The sequence below is a fragment of the Elgaria multicarinata genome, chromosome 2 (genome assembly GCF_023053635.1).
Source record: "Elgaria multicarinata webbii isolate HBS135686 ecotype San Diego chromosome 2, rElgMul1.1.pri, whole genome shotgun sequence".
NCBI lineage: Eukaryota > Metazoa > Chordata > Lepidosauria > Squamata > Anguidae > Elgaria > Elgaria multicarinata.
In genome coordinates, this window is record NC_086172.1 from 121,456,648 (window position 1) to 121,484,307 (window position 27,660).

General features: G+C 41.7%; 1 protein-coding gene across 3 annotated transcripts in view; it reads right to left on the reverse strand.

Moving 5' to 3' along the window:
* The window catches only part of AMBRA1 (autophagy and beclin 1 regulator 1), a 177,927-nt gene that overhangs the window by 99,135 nt on the left and 51,132 nt on the right, over positions 1–27,660 (reverse strand). For all 3 annotated transcript variants that reach the window (XM_063117472.1, XM_063117473.1, XM_063117474.1), the window contains 4 exons: positions 25,112–25,198; positions 19,103–19,285; positions 1,156–1,236; positions 951–1,051 (listed from right to left, as the gene is read on the reverse strand). In XM_063117472.1, the coding sequence (XP_062973542.1) occupies positions 951–1,051; positions 1,156–1,236; positions 19,103–19,285; positions 25,112–25,198 (452 nt within the window). The remainder of the gene's footprint in view (positions 1–950; positions 1,052–1,155; positions 1,237–19,102; positions 19,286–25,111; positions 25,199–27,660) is intronic.

Sequence of the window (27,660 nt, forward strand, 5' to 3'; positions counted from 1 at the left end):
ATCTTGATACCAACAAGCTATTCAGAACAAAGAAAAGCCTTTCCAGTATACTTTCCTATGATCAGACTGCAACACAATGGGCCTATTCAGACAACACACTGAGCCACGGTGAGGCCGCTAACTCTTTTGCAGCAAATGCTTAGTGAGCATGTTTAAACCATGGTTATGTAGCCACCGTGGTAGGAACGGTTGACATGACACACTTAAGCCATAATGTTTAGCCCAAAATGCTTAATCACCATGGCTTAATGCATCATCTGAACAGGGTCAACAAGTGTTAGAGGCTTTTTAAAATACCAGTAACGAAGAAAGTCCCTGGGAAAGAATATGTGTAATGTGCTTATTGCAGTATCCTTTAAAATCCAAGGGCATACTGCTATGGTCTGATGTGTATGAACATTATCAAATCATTCTTGCATCTGGTACTGAACAAAGACTAATTCAAATTCCATGAGCCAACTCTTAGAAATTCCACCATCATTGAGCATCATTTCCAGGCAGGCAAAATCCCATTTTATCTGCCATCTTCCCACTCTCACACAAAACTCTTCAATTGCCTATGCACCATAAGCAGATGCTGCCAAAGTTTTAATATGCACCTATTAGGATCCTAATTGAATCTGAACTGCTCTTGAGAAGCTTTACAAGCCAGAACATGAACAAGGCACCCTATAATTGAATTAGAGGGACCTGCAGCAAACTGATCATTAGCTTGTCAGAATGTTAATTTTTAAAGAGAAAGAAAGGAACAGAAACACGTATGATTAGGTGGAGTTTTAAAAAATTGTTCTGCCCATCTGCCTTTTGGGATTCCATTCTAGGCTTCCCCTGCACGTGTCTTCTTTCAAAGTATAGAATTTACATTATCAGTAAATATCCCAACAAAAGAGGAAACATGATATCCTTACCTGCCAAATATCCCAACAAAAGAGGAAACATGATATCCTTACCTGCCAAAACCCTGTTAACAGAGGAGTGAGTGGCCAAACCAGGCTGCCCACGTTCATGGAAAATCCCAGCATAAGGCAAGTACTCTGGCAGCAAGAAACGCCTAGAAGGGAAGACAGAAGTTGTGAGAAATACTGTCAACCCAATGAGGAGTGTAGATAAGGGATAACACATTTCTCGGGCCCTTGTTGGGTGTGTAGGCCTTACCTAGGGACAAAGCGTCCAAGGGATGGTGCAGACATGCGGGCATTCCGAGGGGCTCGGTGTCTTGATCTGTCTCCATTGTCCCTTCAGAGAGTGGTGGGGGAGGAAAAAAAAGAGTATTTTAATTACAAATTCCACATTGTAAAGGAAGACTCACACTCTTTTCTTACATTAACTACTGCAATCAATACTGAACTAAAGCAACCAGCTTACTATTTATTTATTTATTTATTTATTTATTTATTTATGTATAAAAACGTTTATAAGTAGGGAATCCAAAGTGGGTTAGAATATAATCAAAGTACGGAGAAATCACTAAAACAATATTAAATAGATTTTAAACCATATTAAACAGCTTAAAAAGTTCTCCCATTTCCATTGGACCAGTAGAGATCATCAATTTGATGTACTAATTCTTTCGTAACACACACCCACACCCGGGGGGTGGGGGTGGGAAAGGAGAGAGGAAGTAGCAAAAACTTGAGATCATCTCATGATCTCATCAGAATAATCTAGGCCAGAAAGTGTACATAGTACAGGTATAGATGTCTCGGACCTAGCTGTCACAGGAATCTAACCTGCCCAGTAGCAATTCTAGTTCTACAGGACAATCCTCAGACTCTGGTAGTCTTTTAGAGATCAAATTTTATCATCAGATACAGGGCAATCCTAGCTTTGCCCCTTCTTTGCTATGCAGAAACAAACTTCATCATGGACAGCAACTGAGAACTGCCTCTGAGAAAGAAGCTTTATGTTTTCAGACTCTAGCACATATCCTTATGCATAGTACTAATCTACCACTGTATTTTAAAATGGGTATGCAGAAGGTAGATTGGATCATCTCTGGGTGTTCTGCAGTACATCAGCAACTGTTTCTCACTCCCAACTGTTTGACAACAACAATAGGACTTCCCACCCCCAGCCTAAATTAGGCTTCTAAAATAAAAATAAAAACAGAACTGTGTGATTTGTGTGTGTGTGAGAGAGAGAACTATAAACTCTGTTCTGGTACTGAAAACAAAACAGGCACCCTGCTGCTTGATTCTCTCCTTGTCTCTTTTTTGTCCCAGATTCTGGTGGGTGGATCTTGGAGTTCAAGTAAAAAACAAAGTAGATCATGCAAGCTTGAAGTCTGCCCACCTCTTAAAGGATATTATAATTATACACAGCCCTGTTTTGTGTTTTTCCTAAACAAACAAACAAAAGCCCTAAAATTAGAAAAATGCATGCACATTCTGAAGACGACCTCATTGAATCCTAATTTGCACGGTTCTTAGTATGACTCTAACAATGGCTGATTCTATAAAATGTAGGCAGCTAAATGTAGGCAGCTTCATTTGCAGAAGAAGCCACAGGTACAGAGATTTCACTCCTCGAACTCCACTGTCCAAACTATGTCAAGTTGGTTCCACCTGAACCTAAAGCTGCAGTTTGTACATAACCAACAAGCTGCACATAAACAAATAAGTTACTGTTCATGCCTCCCACTCTGAGGCTTCCCTCCAGTCCATTAAGCAACAGATCAATAATACACCACCATTTAAGAGCCCCTGCAAGGAATACATGCATGGCATGTATCATGCAGTTTAACCCCAAATCTATACAATTTTCTTCCTTTGCTTGTTTTCTCTTCCTGGCCTCCCCAGAATTTTGAGACTAGAACCTGAAGCTATAAAACTCACCAGACTAAAATTCAAAATTGGGTAAGCCACAATAGCAGTGGTGTTTAACTTTTAAAAAAAGTTCATTAACAGCCTTCAAAATGATGTTGTTCATGTTCTTCAAGAACACTTGTTCTTGAAGAACATGTGCCAGCAGCCAACAACTAGATCTGTAAGAGCTCTTATTCTATTTAAACTAAAGTTCAGTATTTCCTTTCAATCCTTCCATGGCTAAGACACATCCCTACCGGCAGATTTTCAATATAAGAGCTAAAATGTTCATTTAAACCACTCTTCAAATTCTGGAGGTGAAAAAAAAGGCACAGAATTGTTCTCATCAAAACAAGAGAGCTGCTAGTACCCTGGGAAAGAATATGTGTAACATGCTTACTGCAGCATCCTTTAAAATCCAAGGGCACACTGCTACGGCCTGATGTGTATGAACATTATCAAATTATTCTTGCATCTGGTACTGAACAAAGACTAATTCAAATTCCATGAGCCAACTCTCAGAAATTCTGCCATTTTATACGCACTCCAGCACCGACCCAAGTTAGATGCTATTCTGCAGATGAACAAAGTTAGGGATGAAACCAGATCTTGTCTATCTGCATATCAAGAAATCCAGGAAGTTCAAAATAAGTCAAAATAAAGCCCAATAAAAGCCACTATACCCAGGCAGCTAGTTAAAATGGACTTTTTTTAAGGAAGGAAGGAAGGAAGGAAGGAAGGAAGGAAGGAAGGAAGGAAGGGAGATGCTTCAGCAGTATGGTAAGCTTAGGACACTAGGGGGGGTTGGGGAGAGTTTAGGGTGGGGGAGTGGTGACCAGGGCATTTTGCCTGGGTGTGTATGGATGTGTCCATGTGTTGAGGTGTGAAGTGGCTTGCCTTATCTGTTTTCGGGATGAGGTTTTCTGAGCATTAGCAGATTTTCCTTCTGTGAAATGGGTACTTTGTTGTGCTTTGGTATTTGGGGCTCAGACTTAATCTTTATTTTATACTCAGTTTCTTGTAGACGTTATTTGTCTCTTTTGGCAGCCATTTTGAGGAGGTGCCCATGACTGATTTGTAGGTTTCCAAATACATCCTTGTCCCCCAAAAGTTTAGGGACCTCTGTCTTAGATCAATCATTTAAAACATTTTGATCAATGAAGACGTTGCCTCCAATCAACCGAGCAGCAGTTTTTCAATCTTACATTTGTAATACATGTGGCAAACAAGGTCTTAGACGAAGGCTTCCATATAAGAGAGATGGAGGAAGGGCTATTCTCAAATGACGTTTGTTGTGACACATGTGAACATCTAAAAACAAAAAGTATTAATTTCTTAATTCATACCAAATCAGCTTTCAACCTGGCCATGGAACCCAGAGGATCCTGGTAGTCCTGCTCGATCGACTGTGTCTGGAAACTGATAGGGTAGTGGACTACCCTGCTGATACTTCTAAACCTCCAACATCTTTAAACACATTATGATATTCTCCTAGCCACCTAAAGTACTTGGCAGAAGCAAGAGGCACAGCTTTGTGCAGAGGCTGCTCTTCCTTTCTAGGATTTTCTAAGGGGATTCCTCCAACTCCTAAGATGTGTCCTGTGCAGTAACCCAGTGTTCTCCCATTTATCCTTCCATGACTCATTGCACATGTAATGGTACCCAATTGTCAAAATGATGGTCCTGAGCTCCTTTTCCAGTTTTGCGGATAACTATGATTAGTGTTGCATCAGTTGTGGTTGGCGTCAAACCATAGTTTCAATCCAAAGATATTGGTGCAAATGTAACCCTAGCCATAGTTATCACAAAATCAAAAGGAAAGAGAATGGCTACATAAGAGAAAGAGGGAGGGAAAGGAGTGTAAATGCCCAGAGGATATTCCTGACTGCCAAATAATGGTTGGCAATCAGGCAGTGTTACCCCTTTACATGTCCTATATTCCCAATTGCCAAACGTTGGTTTGCCAATTAGGCAGTGTTACCTCTTTACATGGCCTAGTTTTTCATCAACATGTTGATAGGATCCTAGTCTAATTTTCCTTTAAGTTTCATCCAGGCACAGAAGTCTTCTCCCAACCGGTGGACAAGACTGGATGACGCTGAATCCAGACAAGAAGAAAATGATCATGGTTAGCCATCACCACTTTCCGCAACTGGGCAGTAGGGTTCTATGCAAACTGAACTGCCTATTTATTAGCTTGCAGGAGCAATGCAAGGCGCTGCTGAAGACAATAGCCTGGCCTCTCCCTCTATGTTCCCAGTGAAATCTATGGAGGCAGTACTGTTGTCTGTCTGCACATAATAGGAAGCATCACCTCTAAGAGGAAGGAGCAAGTTCTTTTTGTTATGAAACCTATTTTCAGGAAAGCCTTTCATGTGCCCCACCTGCCTTTAGATTTATTTAGCTTTTAGCTATATATCACATTTCAAGTTATAATGCAAACTTCTATACAGAGTTTCCATTAGTGAAACACAGATGAAAGGATAAGCTAAACTTTGTGAGGAAAATAGTATTCTTATGACCCAATCAGTTAAACTGGGTTGATAAATCAGACTGACTTGACCGAAAGGCAGAACAACTTGTGCAGCTCCCAACATCCATACTTGGAAGTATTTCCCTCCTTCCTTTGCCTCTATAGAAGTTCTTTCACGCCCCTTCATCTCCCTTCTCAAAATGACGCTGAAAGTAGTCGTTCTCCATTGCCTTTCCAGAAGTATCTGGGTGACCACTGTTAGAGAGGGAATGTTGGCCTGATTCAGCAAAACAGTTCTGATGTCCTTATGGTTATCTCAGTGGTTTTATGGTATGAAAACTTTCAGCACCTAACACAAAGGGGTTGGAGCAGCTGATGTTGTAATGTTGCCAACTCAAGGTTATTTTGCTCCCTTCCAAAAGAAAATCTCACTTCCAACTGCTCAAGATGGGTGGGCGGCTTTTTGTGTGTGTATTTTTCTTGGCAGAGTTTACATGCTACACAGAGGGTGAGGAAGGCAGATGTTATGACTGCAGTGCAAAGGCAAAATATCACTGCTAGGACTGAACAAAGTTCTCGGGGAGGAAGGATTCATGTTTTTAAAAATGCTATATTAAGATTTGTAGCTTATTTTTTTACTCTGACAGAGTTCAATGGAGCTTACTTCCACGTAAATGTGCCTAGGATTGTAGCCTATTGATTTAGGCTAATTTCACACGGAAATTAAGGAATTATATATTTAGGATTGTTTGCACAACCAATTTAGCAATGAAGGGGCTTTTAATAGAAGATGGCATATTTATTGCAATACATCAGGGATTTATCCAACGACATGAAAAGATGCTACTGAATAAGAAACTTGAGGATTTTTCTGCCAAACATCTGCAGTATCCAGAAGCACAACAACTTCTCAGATGTGGGTGGCAAAGTTCAACTTAGTTAAAACAAATCAGAAATTTAAGCATGGTCATCAGGCATCACCATATTACAGGGTAAAATAAATCCAAGAAATCCCAATATATAGGGAAAAGGAGGAAAAGCAGTTGATTGCAGACTGACAACTGAAAAAGGCAACTCAAGGTCAGTGTCATGAAACCAAAAGCAGAGAAGAGAAACCAGCCATCTATGCAGAATACAACTAACTGGGGAGGCAATTGGGATTCCTCAGAGCTCACAATATAAAGGTCAATAGTTTCAGTGAAGAGTGGAAGCCATAGCCAAGTTAGCAAGCAGGTCAATCATATCAAAGCCATGCTGTTGAGGAATTTGGGAACTGGAAGGAATATGTATATGTGAAAGCTAATGCAATGTAGGGGATGGTTTCATCCTTAATGTATTATTAATTTATTACAATTATTTATATCTTGCTTTCCATTCTAAAGTGATTTGCAAGTAACATCAAAATTTATTTTTTTAAAACACAACAAACAATATCTACATAAAAGAGCATTTGATGGCACATGGCCCTCTTTTGGGGTGGGGGGGACAGAGTCTGGCTGGAACAGGGCTCGAAGGTCATCTTTGCCTTTCTCCCTTACTCTCCTGTGCAGTTGGTAGTGAAAGGCCCTGTGGGGGACAGAGGGGACAGCCCAGTTCTAGCAGTTGCATCCCTCCCTCACTTTCCTGGGATTCCTCCTACAGTACAGTTGGTGGAAGATGACCTGGGGGGCGGGTTGGGGAACAGAGAAAATCCACTAGAGAAAGCTCTCAGGTCTTCTTCACCTGCCTCCTTCTCCCCCTTGGAATTTTTCCTATCACCGGCTTCTGATAGCTAAGTACTATCTCTGAAATCAGAGGCAGTAAGCCTACATACACCAGTTGCTGGGGGACATGAGTGTGAGGGTGCTGTTGCACCGTGTCATGCTTGTGGGTCCCTGGTTAACAGCTAATTGGCCACTGTGTGAACAGAGTGCTGGACTAGATGGACCCTCGGTCTGATCCAGTATGACTCTACTTATGTTCCCACAGTTGGTGGTAAAATGGGGCAAAGTTGAAATTTTATATTGAAATTGCCAAAGCACTTTCAAGTCTCCCACCATTCAAGGCCAGGATAAGAAATGTATTGGTTACTTCAGAAGCAATGGTAAGTTGCTAGTCTCCCCCCCCCCCCCAAAAAAAAATCCTCTGCAGTTAATTTCAGAAAAATCAAAGAATTTGCTTGCTTATTATAGAGTGCTTCTGTAAATAGCTAAGAAAATAGATATTATCCAATCCATATATAAAACATTTTAACTATTATGTTCAGAGTGTCTATTTTTTTTAAAAAAATAACCTGCTTAGAATTTAATCACATTTTAGTTTCATTCCTTTGCAAGCTAGAATAAAGACAAGAAAAAAAGCTGATGGGTGGGCAGCCTGTTGAAAAGTTTTACACTAGGCCCAGTGCTACTATCATCAAAAATGATATAAAAAATGGGTGTTGACAGGGGGTTAATAGAGTGTAGTAAATACAATTTTTATTATGTATCCTCATAGTTTCATAACTACGATACAGTGATCCAGTTTGCACATCATGCAGCAATTCCTGGATTAATTGCCAGGGACGAGCGAAACAATAAGTGCACTGCTTCCCGCATGCTTGCCGTTTCCACTTTCAATTTGGACCCCAAGAATGGCCTTTTCTTGGCTTGTTTTGTGATGGCCAAACCCAAACTCTGTTTATGGGTTAAACTATGAAAATTAACCAGACAACAAGCCATGGACAATTGTTGGGTTAACTCTGGGTTGTTTAACCAAAAACACCCCACAGTTTCCAGGTTCGCACGACACAAAGCAACCCAGGAATAGGGTGTTCCTAGGTTGTTAATTGTAAGCAGAAACTATAAAGGAGCTCATCACTTCACTCATTCCCAGCAATTTCTAGGTTAAAGAACCCAGGAATTGCAGCGACAGTGTGATGTGAGAACCGGGACAAAGCCTTCTTAGTTTGCACAAGCTATTCAGGTATATATAAAAAAACAGAACAGGAGCATCCTATAACTTTTACATACCTAAGATTTTTGCACTGATTTTGAGCAAATCCAGGCAGATTGGTTTCACTGCCCACCATACAAAGCAATACAAACTGAGATGATAGGTCAGCAGTGAGGAACTTCTTTCAGCCCAAGGACCAAATTAAATTTCAGAGAAGCTCCCAGGGGTCACATTCCAGTAATGGGCAGGGGGAAAGTGGAAAAGGCAAAAGGGCTGGGGCAAAAATACAGAAGTGCAATGGATTGTATCTTAAAGCTCTTGCTGCCAGGAGGTAAGCCAGGGGAAGGCAACAACTTTTGGTCCAAGGTATAAATGCAACAAGAAAAAATAACCAGAGAAAGCTCACACATCTCACCAGCCAATGAAGCTGTCACTGCTGAATGTCTCTCTGGGTCCCAAAGATAGATGAGAAGTCATCCCTAGGGCCACCTGTTTCTTTAGGCTGGTCTCGCTCCAAGGAGGAATAAGCGTGCTACCAACTTCATTGGCTGATGAGAGATGTAAGCTTCATCTGCTTATTTTTCTTTCTGCATTCATTTTCTATCTATAAACTGTCATCCTTTTGCACAACTGGCTTTGTTTCAATCTCGGTAATACAAAAGAAACTAGCCTCCAGTTCAATACAGGAAGCCTGGAGTGCCAGATTGAATCCCAAGAGGGCCAGATTTGGCCCATGGGCAAGAGTTTCCCCACTCCTGTGACAGGTCAACCAAATGCCCTGATGTTCCTAAGTATTAGGGACCCCTCTCTGAGCAAAAGAAAGATTAGTATAAACTACTAATTTAAAGCTCTGGCTGGTTATTATAGCTGCAAGATAAATGACCAGAAAAAGAAATCTGTGATCAATTCATGGTAAAGGAGAGACATTTGAAGAAACAACAGAAGAGCAGCAGATTCCCCCCTTTAATTTCTGTCTAGAAATTGTGTTGATCAGTTAAAAGGAAAAATTTAAGTTAAAAATAGAAAATTCAAATACTAAGATTTTGAAAGGTTTCATCACCATGGAGAAAAATATTCTTACTGGAATGCAAAAAGAAAGAAATGTGCTGAACTAAAGAACATTCAAACTACACAAAAGTATTCTCCTGACAGGAATATGTATTAGACTGTGGAAACAATCTCCCAAGAGATGGACTTGAAAGGCAATAAAATTTAAAGAGGAAAAAAATACTAGAAAAATGCAAGGAACAACCCTATCTTGGCTGTAAAAGTGCTAGTAGATTAGATTCTCCCCTTGCAACCCAAATCTCATGTTTGAACCAGCTCTCATTTATATAATAGCAGCCAGGTAGAACCAGATTGCCCTGCCTGCCAAATTTTTAGGCTGCCTTTCTCAGTTGTTAAAACGTAGTCACAGTGGAAACACACACTAACCCTCTTGCCAATTTATCAGCTAAAGTTTTAAGCCAGCAGGATTGCAGGTAGCGGGTTATTAATGGCTCTCTCAAGAGTCAAAAAACATAGCCTTGATTACTTCTCACAGGGCCATTTAAAGAAGAATAAAAAGATTTCTACAATATAGAAAGCACTTCACAAGATCAAGTACCTCTGACAAGTACCAAATACAAGAGGATTCATCACCTGGCCAAGTGCTCTATGCACTGCAGCAGAGCCCTGCTAAATGCTGAAGATGAATTGCTACAGGAAAGCCAATTTGAAAGAATAAAGTCACACGTCTGTGTTCTGACCCGAAAACTAAATGAGTCGCCTCTGATCCTACCTGTCTTGCTGAGAAATAATTACCAGGCCAACAATAAGCTATTGCATTCAACGGCTGCAATGGGTCATCAGATAACATGGTAATTGGTTGTTTCAAAGGGAAAAGAGAGAACACTTGACAAATACCCTCTGAAATAAGCTGAAGTGTTAATGGCTACCACATGAATGCAGCATCAGTAGAGATTAAAAAGACATGAAGGCTATTTATCTAAACAGCATCTTCTTATTAGACTTGTGGGAACTTGTGATGGAAAACAATATCTCTTACTCCTGTTTGTTTGGAGTTGCTCTGGTGTATTGTGACTCATCATCATCTATTTACATTTATATCCCAGCTTTTTCCTCTTACAAGGAACCCAAATTCCTTTTACATAGTCCTCCTCCTCTCCATTTTATCCACACCACAATCCTGTGAGGTAGGTTAGGTTGAGAGTCAGTGACTGGCCCAAAGTCAACCAGTGAACTTCATGACCAAATGGGGAACTACAACCAAATGGGGAACTACAACTACAACCCAGATCTCCCAAGTCCCAGTCCAACACTCTAACCACTACACCACTGATGATACCAAGAAAACAGACTATCAATAGCGAAAGCTTATTCTAACGTCACCCGCCAAGAGAAGTTCTGCTTCCGGTAAGCTAATTTTACATTCATAGGCTATTAGCCAGCAGAGGTTTTTGCAAGGCAAACTGCATATACAGCTTTAGTTCCCTTCCTTCTAGCCTTACAGATCTGGTGTAGAACTTTAAAGCTAGAAGAAACAAAATCTGCATAAAGCTGGCAACAGCCAAGATGCTTCACTGTGTTTGTAGCTGAAGAAAACCATCAGGGCCCTTCTAGCTGTTGCTTCATCTCTCTCTGCTGTCAGGAGAGTGCAAGAGAGGAGGCAGGCAGCAGCTGGAACATCCAGCTTCCCACATAAGTAGCTGCGAGCAGAAGAGGCAGGCAGGGCAGCAGATAACCAGAGCAAGGATTGGAGAGCCACCTGATGGAGTATTTAACTGCAGAGATTTTATTTATTTATTTATTTATTTATTACATTTCTATACCGCCCAATAGCCGGAGCTCTCTGGGCGGTTCACAAAAATTAAAACCATTCAAAGTATAAAACAACAGTATAAAACCATAATATAAAATACAATATAAAAGCTCAACCAGATAAAAAACAGCAGCAATGCAAAATTACAAATTTAAAACCATGTTATTTAAAATTTATAGACAGTTAAAATACTGGGAGAATAAAAAGGTCTTCACCTGGCATCTAAAAGCATATAATGTAGGTGCCAAGTGAACCTCCTTAGGGAGCTCATTCCACAGCCGGGGTGCCACAGCAGAGAAGGCCCTCCTCCTGGTAGCCACCTGCCTCACTTCCTTTGGCAGGGGCTCACGGAGAAGGACTCCTGAGGATGACCTTAGGGTCCGGGCAGGTACATATGGGAGGAGGCGTTCCTTCAGATAACCTGGCCCCAAGCCGTTTAGGGCTTTAAATGTTAATACCAGCACTTTGAATCGGGCCCGGACCTGGACTGGCAGCCAATGAAGCTGGAAAAGGACTGGCGTAATGTGATGTGTTAGCATCATTTCCTTTCAAGGAGGTAACATAAATATTGCCATATATTTAGTAGCAACAGTCTCATGTCAATTGCCCCAAAACAGAAATAGCATAACATTTTAAAAATTGATTATCACTCATTTAAAAATGTGAATATCTTTGCTTTATACCAGGAGTGGGTGGAACATAAATCTCCAGAGGATTTGGACTTCAACTGCCAGAAGCCCTGTCAGTATGGCCAATGGTCAAGAATTCTATGAGCTGAAGTCTAAAAAAATCACATTAAAAGAGAAGAGATCAAAAGAAAAACAGATTTTTAAAAATGGATAGATGGTAAGAGGAGCTATTGCTTATATTAACTCTAACTGGACTCTAGTTACTGAAGACCAACTGACCGAGATGTACTTCTATAGTATCTAAACCTCCTAAAGGGAGAGCCAAAAGTTATCAAATTGCCTTGTACATTCCCAGTTACAACTGATAATGCCAACAAGTGATAAGAAAAAGAGCATGTATTCTAATCAAATTATTTCTAATGAATGTCATATATAGACGACTCAGAAGTTGCAGCCAGTGCAAAATGCAGCAGCTAGACTGCTGACTCGAACATCTCATAGAGACCATATAACACCGGTCTTAAAGGAATTGCACTGGCTGCCAATATGTTTCCGGTCGGAATTCAAGGTGTTGGTAATGATGTTTAAAGCCCTAAATGGCTTGGGACCTCGAGAACTCGGAGGAACCCTTCTCTATGCCCTACCAATGCAAGATATACGCTATGCTGGGACATGGGAGAGTGCTTTCTCTGTTGTGGCATCCCGGCTGTGGAATGCCCTCCCTCTGGAGGCCCGACTGGCACCGTCACTGGCTTCATTTCAGAGCCAGGTTAAGAAATGGCTTTTTAACAAAGCCTTTGATGGCAAAATCCACCAGCCTGCACACTGTCTTATATTAACTGGATTTTCTGTTTTAAAATTTTATATTGGTTTTAAAATATTAATGGTTCAATTTGTTTTAGAATTGTATATTTATTGTTCTATTTTATATGTATGGTTTTATCTGTATGCTGCCCTGAGATCCTTATGATATAGAGCAGAATATAAATGTTTTTAATAAATAAAAACTGGGACTGCCTAGCTTTATATGGATTCTAAAATTCTCTAATAATCAGACATACCCCCCCACAAGCATGGAGTTTCTGTAGGGTACAGAGAGGGGCTTTCAGTGACCATGAGCCAGGGCATCAGTATGCTACGTAAATGTTTCTATCCCTACAGTAGGGGCGGAGAATGGGTGATCCTCTAGATCAGTGGTTCCCAAAGTGGGCGGTATTGCCCCTTGGGGGCGGTGGGATTGCATAGGGGGTGTTAAGAGGCAAAGGGAGGGCAGGGGGGCGCTGGCAGGGGGCGCTAACAGGCAAAGGGGCAGCAGGGGGCACTCGAGGTGGTCTCTCCAGAAGGTCCTAAAACCCAGGGACCGAGCAGGAAAGAGCGGCAAATTCAGCTGCTCTCCCCACACCGCTCCTGCTCAGGAAGGACTTTCTCACTCACATAGCCGCTCTCTCCTCCTATCTCAAGCCAACAGCAGGCCCCACCAGAAGTAGGGGGTGGGGGAAGCGCCCACAGGAGGCAGCAGAGCAGGAAACAGCGGCGAATTCAGCTGCTCTGCCCACTCTTCTCCTGCCTAGGAGGGCCCAGGGCTTCTTTCCTGCTGGAGCCGCCGCCGCCTGCTCACTCGCTCCCTCCCTCGGCCAGAGCTGCTCCCTCCTACAAGCTGCCCCAGCAGACCTCTCGCGATAGTTGCTGCACAAGGCGGGAGCAGCAGCCATGTGGCGGAGAGGAAGGAGCATGTGGAGGACGGCGGGTGGCAGAGCAGCTGCCAAGAACAGCAGTCAGCCGGCAGGCTGGGTGGGGAGCAGGACTGATTGTGCTGCTGCAAGGTATCACCAGGCTCCCTTCCCCTGTCAGGAGTTGCAGATTGGGGCCATCTCCCCTCTGAGCTGCTGCTCTCCTGTCGTAATCAGCCCAGCAGATACTGTGAGGCTTGGGGGGAGGGGGGGGGGTTGGAAAGAGAGGGGGGGCTTGGAGGGAGGGGGGGTTGGAGAGAGAGAGAGAGAGAGAGAGAGAGAGAGAGAGAGAGAGAGAGAGAGAGAGAGAGAGAGAGATGCTGTGTGTCTCTGTGTGTGCTCCCACTCCCCAAAAAATCTGGACTACAACAGGATTGGGAGAGAAAAGAAAAGGGGGAGGGAGAGAGAATTGCAATTCCCCAGGTCCTTCCTGGCTAAAGAAGATTCAGCAGCACCTTGCTTATTTCAGGGTGTCCAACCCCCTTTTTTCAAGCGTTCTTTTGGTAAACATGGTATGTGTGTATCTTGCGTCACCATAAAAACAATCTCAGATATGCAGATGACACCACTTTGATGGCTGAAAGCGAGGAGGAGCTGAGGAGCCTTATGACAAAGGTGAAAGAAGAAAGTGCAAAAGCTGGGTTGCAGTTAAACCTCAAAAAAAACAAGATCATGGCAACCAGCTTGATTGATAACTGGCAAATAGAGGGAGAAAACGTGGAGGCAGTGACAGACTTTGTATTTCTGGGCGCAAAGATTACTGCAGACGCTGACTGCAGCCAGGAAATCAGAAGACGTTTCCTTCTTGGGAGGAGAGCAATGACAAACCTTGATAAAATAGTTAAGAGCAGAGACACCACACTGACAACAAAGGTCCGCATAGTTAAAGCAATGGTATTCCCCGTAGTAACCTATGGCTGCGAGAGCTAGACCATAAGGAAAGCTGAGCGAAGGAAGATAGATGCTTTTGAACTGTGGTGTTGGAGGAAAATTCTGAGAGTACCTTGGACTGCAAGAAGATCAAACCAGTCCATACTCCAGGAAATAAAGCCAGACTGCTCACTTGAGGGAATGGTATTAAAGGCAAAACTGAAGTACTTTGGCCACATAATGAGAAGACAGGATACCCTGGAGAAGAGACTGATGCTAGGGAAAGTGGAAGGCAAAAGGAAGAGGGGCCGACCAAGGGCAAGATGGATGGATGATATTCTGGAGGTGACAGACTTGACCTGGGGGGAGCTAGGGGTGGCGACAGCCGACAGAAAGCTCTGGCGTGGGCTGGTCCATGAAGTCACGAAGAGTCGGAAGCGACTGAACGAATAAACAACAAATATTTAAGCAATTGATAGATCAGTCTCTCACCACTTTTAACATTAAGATAATTGAAGTGATTATACACACACAAAAAGAACACAACACATCATATGATCAGCCCTGCTGGATCAGACCGAGAATCCATCTAGTTCAGCATTCTGCTTCCAAAGATGTCCAGCCAGATGTGTAGAGTTTAAAAGACACTTTTGGAAACAGACACAATTCTGCGCTAGTGATATTTAAATTTCTGACCAAAAAACCAAAACAAGCTTAAAATGGTCAGCGAGCCCACGCTCTGGTGAGATGCCAAAGGTCATAAGAAGGGCTGGATCCAAAAGGTGCCCTTCCACTAGTGTCGAAGTTTCTTCTGCTCATGGAAAGACTATTTCTGACTTCACAGAAAAGCAATCCATGAGAAAAATAACCTCAAATTCGGAAAGGTCATGGAAAAGGTTGCTCGCATTATATGCCTTTACATCAGCAAGTCTGCACTAAATCATTCTAGACACACACTACTTTTTTTTCTCCCATGGTTTTATGCTATTTTTATCATGACTATTATGACTGATGGTCTTGATAAATCAAATTTATTCTGGCATTGTCAAACTGATCTCCCTCCCATACCTTTTTCCTTCAGTCTCCTTCCCATGTGTCTCTTGTCTTTTAGATTGTAAGCCTGGGGGCAGGGCCTATGTCTTACTTTGATTTATGTACAGCATCTCATGAATGTAGGCATACCAGAAATAATTATTAATAATTATTCAGACTCTCTACATTGAAACCCATATTCACTGAAATGCTACTCAGGACAATTCATGTGCCTGATGCATGCTACAGAAAGCAGCCTCCTTGACTGTTCTCTTCATGGTATTTTTTTTAAAAAGGAATGGCACAGAACAGTTTGCATACAATCCGGCTTGGGAAAAAACAGAAGGGAAGACATACAGGTAACTCAGACACAGTACAACGCTGATCCCTACTAATGAGATAAGCTATCACACAACTACCACAATGAAGAGAATGCATGCAGAATCAAAAGAGGTACAATTTGTAAACAAATTATTTTTGTTCCAAGGGTTTTCTGATCTATATTCAATTAAGTAGCTGATTCTTGAAGACAGGCAGGCAAACAGGCACAGTTTATGAAACAGTGATGAAGGATTTCAGGGTTTTTTTCCAGAGAGCAGAGCAACACACTGTGCTGAAAATCTGAATTTCAGTTTGTGTCAAACACAATAAAATCTGCATACACTCCATCACTTGCTGGAGACAGATGGCAGTATTCAGCACAATACCATATTCAGATGCAGAAATATATCAGCCTGGAAATTTAACCTTTTTGTGATCAAGGAAACTACTTACTACAGGTCCAAATCCAGGGAGATGCTCAGGACCAATATATCACAATAGCTAGCTTTCATGTAAAGAAGGGGTTATAAGAATCAAGCCTAAATCAATAGCTAATCTTAACACATGCGCCTAATTTCAAAGTGTGATGGAGAATTCTGAAGCAACCCATAAATGTGAACTCTGCAAATTGGCTGCATAAGAAAGTGACATGAGAATGTAATAATCTAAAGATTATGCAGAAGTGCTTTGTTTGCTTCCCAAAAGATCTATATCCAATTAAAGTACAGATTTCATTTTTTTTTGCTTTAAATGAGAGCATGGTGTAGATGTACGGCAGGAGTGGCCAACCTGTGAGCTAGCAGATGTTCTAGCCTACAACTCCCATCATCCCTTACTATTGGTTATGCTGGCCGTGGTTTATGGGAACTGCAGGCCAAAACATCTGGAGGGCCACAAGTTGCCCACCCCTGATGTAGGAGCTGGGTGTAAGATGTGAGGAAACTCAAGTTGAAATTCCCCACTCAACAATAAACCGACTGGATAACCTTGGGCAAATCACACACACACACACGGCTAAACAAACTCATGGGATTGTTGTGTGGCTAAAAATACTATTTTAAATTCCTTGGCAAAAGGGCAGGATACCAATGTAGTTATTATTATTTTGAAGTTTTAAATCAAGTTAAAGAGTAGTGCAGCAATCCGTGAAGTTTCAGGAACTGAGGTCATTCTCCAAAACACCAGAAGCAACACAATCTACTATTTAAAGAAGGTGATGTACAATATTGTTATTGTCAAATAAAAACGTAGAATCATTTAGTCCTAATGTTCTTACATCCTTAGGGGATATAAGGATGTGTGTTGGAGAAAGGGGAAGATATTGTACTCTTTCTGCTCTGGTAAAGATCAAAGAGAAGCCTGCACCACCTATTCACCCTGAAATGGTTTTTATTTTATTTTATTTTATTTATAGTCTATAAACATATAAATGCAAAGGGATGAGGCCAGGAAATTCAATGCACATAGACACACACAAAAAAATCATTGTGGAATATCACTGGGGGAAAGGCTCCACCTCAAAAGCCCCCTCTACCAGCTTCTCTATCAGCCAATGAGGATAACTGCATAGAAAGGACAGAGTACCACAAATGCACAGAGGGACAGAGATCACAATGGAACGTTTGTTAGCAAAAGCGCAGCTAGTGCATAGGACAGAAACACACTCCTTCCCTCCACTCAGCATGAAAGAAAAAGCGGTCTTGGTATGGCTGACTGAATCGCTTTCCTGAATGGACCCCTTCCCTGTGTGAATATTATCTGCAGGGGAACACATTTCTCCACAGGTATCTGCCTAGCCCTGTGAATGAAGAATGTACCGTTCCTTTTTAGCAGTCGAACCCCTTTCCCTAGAGGATGAATAGGAGGCAGTAATGGAAATAACTAAGGGTTGCTCTTGCTGAGCTTTCCCCATCACAATGGGCCCCAGCAGGCTGCCTCACTCCTACTCCTGCAGCCTGCGGTGCTGCTTAGGGAAAGCTATTAGGCGGCTGACGCTTCTACATCTCTCCACTCATTTACATCTTACACAAACAAAACCACAATGAAAAGGGGAAGACACACTCATTCCCCCTGTGCTTCCGAGTAGTTAATTGCTGGAGCATGAAATGACAGCTCCAAAGAACAAGGGTTCTGCCTCCACCTTAAATTCTCCTTCCAGAAGATTATTTCCTGCTGTTCTAGGAGGAGCCACATTCAGACTACCTGGCCCTAGAGATGTTTAACTGGAATTCAAGGGCACATGGGGTTAGCATTTCGCCCCAGTTGGTGGCACTCTAGAATGAGCACAGGTTGTGGTGAAGTGCTCCATCTCCCCAGTCTCAGCTGGACAGTGTTTTTGAAGATATAAGAAAAATCTAACCTGGACAAGCAGTTTACAGGTCATATGAAGGCCCAGAACTAGAGAAAATACTGCAGTTTTTTGAGGAGCGACAACGTGTTGTGAGCTTAAGTAGCACGGAGAATAATGCAAAAGATCACATGAAAGAGTCCTAACCCACATAGAAATTGAATAAACTAATGGCATGCTCAAAAACAGGTCAGAAAAGACACACATGCACATATCCGCTAATCACAGAACACTCTGGGAAACAAAAGTGCTGGGTTAAAGAGCTAGCTAGGCACAACTTTTTGAGAGTCATAGTATAAGAGACTAAGCTAATCAGACAGGTGATCTAGCAAGCCTGAGATTACTACTGTACTCTTCAGCTCTGATTAGGGATCTTATTCATATGTTCCACCCCAATATTAAGTTAGTTTTTATCCACAGGCTCAAAACCAGACCAAGAATACAGAAGGCCAAAACCCTGCTCAACTATGAAGTTACTATTTTGAATAAGCCATTCTCCTTCTTTTCAGCTCTGTAGTTATACAATGGCTAGAATAGTCTACAGGGTTGCTGTGGCAAAGAACATTGACAGTCCTCAAAAGTGCTCTGCACTTTTAATATGTGACAGTAATAGGATTAACACACTAAGGGTGCAATCCTACAGCCACTAGATGCTGTCTAGACGGCCATAGGATTTTTCGGGTTTGGGGAACCAAGGTGTGAGCCAGTGCTCCAACCTCAGTTTCCAGAAACTACTGTTGTCTGTCACTGTAGGATTGTGCCCTAACAAAGACATAATATATTCGATAAAGGGAGCAAACATAAGCTTTAGCTTACAAGGGATTATTATGCATATTGAAAAAGACAACAGAAGAACACAATGATCCTCATGACTGATACTAATCTTGACTTTGACAGCTGAACAGACCTCAGCTGAACTAGCTATTCTGTTTACTTAATTTGTCATCTAAATGACAAACAGCATGAAAAGTCAGAGAGAGCAGCAGTTAGTGTAATTTGTCTTTCATGTATTAAAAATAACAGACTGATAAATATTTTAAATTCCTGGTTTTTGAGAAGTATAAACTAAACCTGATCTCTACAGAAAGCTCAAGGCACTTGTGAAAAGAAGAGGAAGAAAAAGTCACTCGTTGGGCTTGGTGAAATAAGGATAGGCACTTACTCAAAGTCTTCAAATTCCAGATCATTTCCTTCTACAGATGGACCTGTATTCTCAGAGGTGGAAGCAGAAGATGAGGAAGAACGAAGTCGATTTTGCTGATATCGCATGGATCGCTGGCGAATACTATCTCTGCGCGAAAGATACTGGATCATTCTCTGGGCATAATAAGCAGCAGGAGACAACCTGAGAACATGAGAGACTACTGTTAGCTCAGAAGCAAATCATACCAAATACAGTAGGATGTACTTCTTAGTTAAGTCTGAATAGGATTGCAACTTTATCTAAATCTAAAGGTGAAAAACAGCTGCCATACTTCCTGAACTTGCTTTATCAATCATTAATTTATGATTTATAGATGTGTGCCTGAACATCCCTTATCTATAATTACTAAGGCCTTAGCTAGACCTAAGGTTTATCCCTGAATTGTCCAGGGGTCAAACCTGTTCATCTAGGTGACACAAAGGGGATCCAGTGCTCAGGCAGGGGCGAACCCTGGATGATCCCAGGAAAAACCTTAGGTCTAGCTGTGGCCTAAGAGGCATTTGTTATTTTACAGCCCAACTAGATTAACCAGAGGTGAGGAGTATTTCCCAGACATATGGGGGTTACAAGCTACAAACACTAGGAAAGTAGGCCTGATACAACTGCTTCATCCACCTTCCACCAATTCTTCCTATCTTCTCAAAGCCAGAAGACAGTGGGGCGTGGGCAAGGAGTATGCTTAGACTCCATAAGCATACAATCAATCTTCTCTCTTGCTCTCACTCTCTCTTGTGGTATCTCCATCTTTCCATCACCTCATCTGCTTCATTATTGCACAGGATCCATATTCTGCATGCTCTCCTATAATCCCATGACTTTCAGTCAATTTATCCAGTAGATTTAGTCTGGCTCACTGTCTATTCTTCTTCCCTCTTACAATCCCTTCTTACTGCCTTCAGTTCACACCTATACTCTTCTGCTCTGCTCTGCTCTCCCAATAAACTATCATTTCTTCTAGCTGACAGAGAAGGACCCCACAGGGGTCCTTCTCCGTGAGCCCCTGCCGAAGGAAATGAGGCAGGTGGCTACTAGGAGGAGGGCTTTCTCTGCTGTGGCACCCCGACTGTGGAACAAGCCCCCTAGAGAGGTTCGCTTGGCGCCTACATTGTTTTCCTTTCGTCGCCAGCTGAAGACCTTTTTATTTTCCCAGTATTTTAACACCTAATTTAACTTAAATTTAAACTCTGCTGTTTTAATTTCATATTTTAACCTATATCAATTTTTGCTGTGTGGTTTTATCCTGGTCATGCTTTTTATGTTGTATTTTGTATTTGTGTTTTTAAACTGTTGGTTGTTTTATTATGCTCTTCATGGTTTTAATTTTTGTGAACCGCCCAGAGAGCTTCGGCTATTGGGCGGTATAGAAATGAAATAAATAAATAAATAGCTCACCCCCTCTATTCAGTATCTCCATTTGTGTTCTTGTATATACAGAAAAAGATGGGTAATTTTGTCCATTAAATACATCCTCTCCTTTTTCTTGTCTTTTTCCTCTGCTTTTTCTCTCTCCACTGGGGTCCATCGAGGATTAGATCTTGCCTCTCTACACACATTTTCCCGATGACATCATGAAGTCCCATAGCTTTCAGTACTAGCTATATGCCTATGATATGAATACAGAGCTCTACTTTTCTCCCTCCATCCAAAACCACATCTCAACTGCCTGTCTTTTTACTTGGTTGTTTAGTCAAGGGATAAGAAGAAGATAAATTGGCATCCACCGGCAGTTTTCTGTAATGTGCAGTAGATCTGACTCCCAACAAAGTGACTTTTTTCAACTAAATGACACTGCTGTAATGAAGCAAGCTTGGGATAACCAGAAGTGGACTGTTATATAAAAGGACTGTGAGTGCAGTTCCATTCCATTACTGAAAATAAATTCCTCAGCTCAGAGGTACCCTTGCCTTTCCAGTCTAGGTGTATGTCATTTGAACCTGGCTCTGGTTGATGGACTTTGAGGTTCTAGTAAAAAAACAAAAGTAGCTCTGACAAGTCTACTTCAGCTGGCTGGGGGGATGCAGGGAGTTGTAGTCCAACAGATGTGGAGGGCAATTAAAACATCTGGAGTTTGTGAAAGACTCAAGCAAACACACAGGCTCAGTTACACTGGGATATATAGTGTGGGGGGTTGTTGTTAAGCTCGTCAACAATGACAAGTTCTTTGACAACAATGTCCGCTCTTCCATGAGGAGGAGGAGGAGGAGGAGGAGGAGGAGGGATACAAGTGTTAATGTAGATTACTTGTTCTTTTCTGCAAAAGATCAACCCAATGCAGGAAATTTGTATGTGCTTCTTCCAACAGTTCATATTTAAAATTGCTGGATTTGACCAGCTGGCAGTAATAGACTGACAGTGTGTGATCAAGGCAAGGAGCATCACTAGTAATTATTCTCTAAATTCAAGTTCTTCCTCGAAATGAGCCAGAGTAGCCAGTTCCTCTAAGGCAATAGTGCAGAACTGTTTAGGGATGGGGGGCAGATTGCCCCCACCAGGCCCACTGCAGTCCAGATGACATCAGGAAGTGTGACCCAGCTCCCTCTGATATCATCCCCTTTCCTTTTTCTTTTTCCTTCATGCTGGAAGGAGGTACAGAATTGTTCCTCCTCTTAGCATGGAGAAAAGGACCCAGGCCACCCCATATCGCCACTACTATTTCTGATCTGAGATTGGAAACAGCAGCTGGATGAGAGGCGGCGGGAGTCAACACACACAGGGAAGTGCCTGCTCTCCCTAGTATAGCCAAGTCCTGCTGCCCCTCATCTCCACCGCTATCTCTGATCTGAGATCAGAGATAACAGTGGGAGTTCTGCTGCTGGCCCACTCCAGCAGGAGAATCCCCATTGTTATCTCTGATCTTAGAGTTGTATGCCCTCAGAGGGGTTTCCTCCAGGGAGAGGGGCTTGGAGCATAACCTTCCTGGTGGAATCCAAGAGGCTGTGCAGGCCAGATTGGGGGCCCCCACAAGCCAGATATTCTACACCTGTGCTCTAAGGAAAGACTCATGCCCGTTCAGGGCATGGTTCCTCATTTTTCCTGAATAGGATGAGATTCAAATGAAAGCTATCCTAAATAGTTTAAACAAACCAAATACAGTATAAGAATCATGACCCTCTTTTATACAGAGAATTTCAACTTTCAATGCAACTTTTCTTCCAGGAATCCATGTCAACAGAATAGCTGGGTTTGGTGATACTACATAGATGACAGCTTCAAAATCTGGCACAGCAGCCTGGAGATATTGCTCTTTCAGTAGCAAATTAAGTCAACAGAAGCTAATATATATCCTTTGTGAAGAATTACAGTATAAAAGGGAAAAAACCTACCTAAAAGACACATCTGTATGCTTTAAAAAGGCCATACGGCCAGGGCCAAAGTGTACTTGATAGTGGTAGATCCTTATGTTTAAATACAGATCTCCCCAAACATGTAGAAATCAAGGGGTGTCTGTTTCTAATAGCAAGTGAGGCCTGTAGGTGGGTAGTGCTGAACCCCACCACCACCATCTGCTTACTCCTCCACAGCCTCTCTCCAACACTTTTTCCTAGGTGAGCATGCTTTCAGTATCTCAACTCAGCTGAAAAAGACCATGGGGAAACTAAGCAGGAGACAGGCAGAGAACTCTCCATCCTTTATCCATGTTTCCCATTTGGTATTAAAAATGGATGTCCCAGCCGTGTTTTCTACACAATCAGAGAAGAACCATGCTTAATCAAATGTATCTGTCTCCATCTTGTCAAGCTTGGCCCAAACTCTTTGTTCAAACAGAATAATTCCTACCAACTGTATCTGAGGAATTATTAGCTACTAGACACGATGGCTGTATACTTTCTTTAGGAACAGAAGCAACATGCCTCTGAATACCACTTGCTGGGGAACAACAGCTGAGGTCTTCATGTCTTCCTTGTGGGCTTCCCACAAGAATCTAGTTAGTCACAGAGGGAAACAGGTTGGTAGACTAGATAGGTCTTTAGTCTGATCCAGCAGGGCTCTTTATGTTTTTGTCTAATGGACATTTCTTCACGTTAAGAAAAAAATTGTTCAGATTCTATTTGACTATGATTGTCAGGCAGCCCGGCAAAGTCAAGATCTGAGTGACAGAGGTTTTCAGTTAACAAGTTATGCAGCAAGCACATTTGAGGTTTGTGAAGAGACAGAGGACAGAACTAGTCAAATATGGACAGGCATAAATTGAGTGCTTTATAGTCTAACATTCAAGAACTTCAATATCTCTAAGACATAATACAAACAAATACTGGAATCTCCTAGGTAATACACCAGGTTTCCAAAATAAGCTGATTGTCCTTGTACAGGTTACAATACACATTGATGCCTTTTTGGTCTCTTCTTTACATAAATGCAATGGAGGACCAAACATGCTGTCAGGATTGAGCCCTTCCAAGGAGTTCTTTGTCCTGTTTAAAGCTTTTGTTTAATTGTAAATAAATAAACAAGCAGGCTGCTAGGGTGACAACTTTTAAGAATTCCCCCTTTTGGAGGGTGGGTAGGCTAGAGAGAACAGACTCCTAAGCATTTCTGTCTCAAATTCAAGAAATAATTGTCAGCAATGTTGTTTGTCAATTCCCTTAGCACCCTGATTGTGCTATCTTTCACACGGCACATTTTTCAACACTCTTTCACTTGATTCCATCTATAGCTATGTTTTTTAAAAAAAAATCTCATTATCTCCATACACAAAAAGGTCATCCTTGCCTTCATTTTCTTTGAAGAGAGCTTATATCAACCACACAGCAGTTTATATCAACCACTTCATACATACTTGATTTCATCTTTTCCATGTATTGATTATCCTATTTTTCCTGCAGGATCCCCACCAGCACCCCCACCTACCAATTCATTTGTACAAAACAGTTTTCATTGCTCATACCTCCATTCAGCAACATTATTTTTTTTCTTCACTGAGCCATCTATCCTCCTTTCCCTGCCTTACTTGCCTATACCTGCATAAAGAGTGAGTGTGTGTGTGTGTGTGTGTGTGTGCGCCTATCCAATACTTAACTTTTCCAAACTAGTGTTCTCTTTATTCTTGGTGGATTTGTGTTCTTCAAAAGGACCTGTCATCAATGGCACCTTAATTACAGCATCTATAGAGTCTCCTGTATTAACACTTCCTCTCATTACTTTATTTTTAAAAAAAAATTCAGAAGTTGCTTTCTGCAAATCCCTCTCATTGCACTCTGAATTCCCATGTCTTACGTAAATCCCAAAAAACAGTCACCAATACCAACACTTTTCCTTGTTGCTTCCCTCATTCAATCCCTTCCCATTAGTAAAGCAACAGATCCAAGACAGATTTTCTTCCAAATTATATGTTACGTTTCTGATGACAGCATTATCTTTCACATTGCCTAGGAAGCTCAATCAGTCTATTTAGCTCTGTAGCTACTTGTCTTCTTGTCACTTGTACTATCCAGAGCAGACACTGCACAGCCAAGGCCACAAGATTCACAAATGTGCATAAACATTAAGGACTCTTCCTACATAAAGTAGCTTCTTATAGTCAATTCCCAATTATTTTTATATTTAACACCAACACAGGTGGTGCTTCATAGAGTATCTATAAGTAACAGAGGTAGTTCTCTGCCAAGTTGAGCTTATAATTTTTATTTTTTTTACGGAGTGTAGGAGATAAAATGAAAGGGAGAATTAAAGATAACAAGGAAGGAATGTGAACAAATGCTACCTAGCTTTTATTTTATATGGGGATTAAGACAAAGAGATTAGGCCAAAGGTTTTATGAAAAATAAGGGTTTTGAATGGAGAGTTGATGTACCACATAGGTTTCTGGGAGGGAACTCTAGGGATTAAGGAATAAATATGAAAACCAACAATTTACATAATGTAAAAGGAATAGTCAGAAGCTGAAGACAACCAGAAGGCATGCCACCTATTCTACTTATTTTGTGGTACATTAAAGTACCGAATCATTGGACTGAATTCTGTTCTTACCTAGCTGGATCAGGATAGATTGGATGCTCCCGGGATCCTGCCCCATCATAACGGGATAGTGAAATGAGTGAAGATTCCAACAGCCTCCTAGAGGGGAAAAAACAAAAATTGTAACTGGGAATATTAAGCCACTAACACCACATACATCCAGCTTTTTTACTTCTTCCAAATCAAACTTTGGAGCAAACTGCATGTCGCTATTTATTGTTGATTTTTTTTGGGGGGGGGGATAATTTTATTGTTCTTTCATTCTGGTGCATAAGTTACATAATAAATCATACATTTACAAACAATTACAGTTTCAATTTCCACCTGGTTTTAATACTGATATCCGTTAACTTGCATAATACACTTCGTTTTATTATTCCCCACTCTTAAACCCTGGATCATCCGTTTACAGATCACGTTTTCTTTCAAACAGGTTCAGAAGCGAACATCTTTTCCTTAGTCCTATGCTCTCCATAGCTCTGTAAATGCCAACAGAGGCATTCTCCAATGTTCTGCTTTATTTACATATTCAATGAATTTCCTCCATACTTGTCACTATCTAATTGTCCTCAAGCAGTCCTTAACTTTTGAGTCAATTTCTCTAAAAGAACGATCTGCCAAACTCTCTGATACCAGTTTACGATATTAAGCTCTTTACCATCTTTCCAATACTTGGCTATCAACCATCTTGCCACTAACAATAAATGACTCACTAATTCTTTACTTAAGTTGATATCTAAACCTATATATAGATTTAGCAAGGCCAGGTGAGGGCATGGATGACCCCACTGTTTGTAGTCATCCTAAGCATGGCACAAGTATATTTCAATTTCTGTTAAAAATCATGGCCCAATCACTCTTTCATGACATGTTATCAAGAACATGAGGCTAAAAATTGGAACCGTTGTGATCTAATTTTCACATGAAACCACCCTACAAGGCACAGCAATTTCAGCCTGGAGCTAAAGCAGATGATATCTATTTCCCAGATACTCCTCCTTCTCAAGGTTACTTTAGATGCTAACATTTCCTGCACATAATTTTTACAGAAATTTTAATACAGGTTTGACATATCTGAAGAATGTGTGGGCTTCAATGTCCAGAGATCACCAACATGGTTAATGGGCAGTCAAGGAAGCTATTCAAGGAGGGAAAAAAAGCTTTCTTCAGAAAATAGATGTTATACCTACTGCACATTAGGAAAACACACACACACCTCTAAACAGGAAAAAAAAATCCAAGTAGACAATAGGGAATGCAAAACAGGTTTTGAAGTGCATATCTTTAACCAGATTAAGACCAACAATATCTTTAAATATATCAGAAATAAGAAACTAGCAAGGTGTCAAGATAAGGCCCAGACTTCCTGGTTTGGCCTCAGATTCTGAATCAGACTCGTGAGAATGAACTAGAAGAAGCGCAGCCAAGACAAGGAGCAGGGCAGGAAATTCTCCAGGACTCTCCAGGAGTTAGGGAGAGAGCTTCCCAGGAGGCCCAGGCTCAAAGATCGCCTTCCCCCTCCCACCACTGGAACTCAGTCTTTGTCGGAGAAAGAGGGAGGATCGGAATTGACAGATCCCAGAGTCCACTGCAGAGTCAAGTGGGTGGAGTTCAGAGGAGATGGAAGGCGGTCCACCAGACTAGCTGCACAACATGAGGATCTGGGAGGATCGAGAAGAGAGTGCAGGACACAGAATAACGGGCTCAAGTTGAAGGAAGCCACATTCCAGCTGGACATCAGGAAAACCTTCCTGACTGTTAGAGCAGTACGACAATGGAATCAGTTACCTAGGGAGGTTGTGGGCTCTCCCACACTAGAGGCATTCAAGAGGCAGCTGGACAAGCATCTGTCAGGGATGCTTTAGGGTGGATTCCTGCATTGAGCAGGGGGTTGGACTCGATAGCCTTGTAGACCCCTTCCAACTCTGCTATTCTATGAAACAAAGCAAGGCAGTTTGGCTAACTGAGCTTAGAGAATAGCTCCTAGCATTCACACTCCCTTTGGGTGTGGTATTTTTTAACCAAATAAAGATTTTTGTGGGTTGCACAGTGAACCTCTTTTTTGTTTCTCGTTTTGGTGGGGGGGCTTGGAACCAAGACACTAGAGAGTTGGTTCAACCATGGGATGACAAGGGAATTAAAGGATTACTTAGGTACTGATAGTTGTTCATAAGTCAAGACACAGAATGGGGGAGGTTCATAAGAGGGTTTTGGGAACAGGTGTTTGCCTATTGTTTACAGAATTTTCCAATTCCAATGTTCAAACCTTGGTGATTACATCATCACCCTTCTGAATTCAGCGAGCCACAAGATACCTGTTTCAGACCAAAGCTTTAGAAATGAATTGCACAAGAGCTACCCCATGTCAACTAGTGATCATTTAATACCATCCTTATGATGTTGTATGAGCTACAGGGAGCACACAAATACTGAACTGAAAACTTCTCTGCACTCACAGCAGATTTAGCGTCCTCTCGTTGGATGCCGCACTAAAACTGAATTAGGATTTCTCAAGCAACTGTGTCTTTAAGCGAAACATGTCTGAAGAGTTAATTCATGCT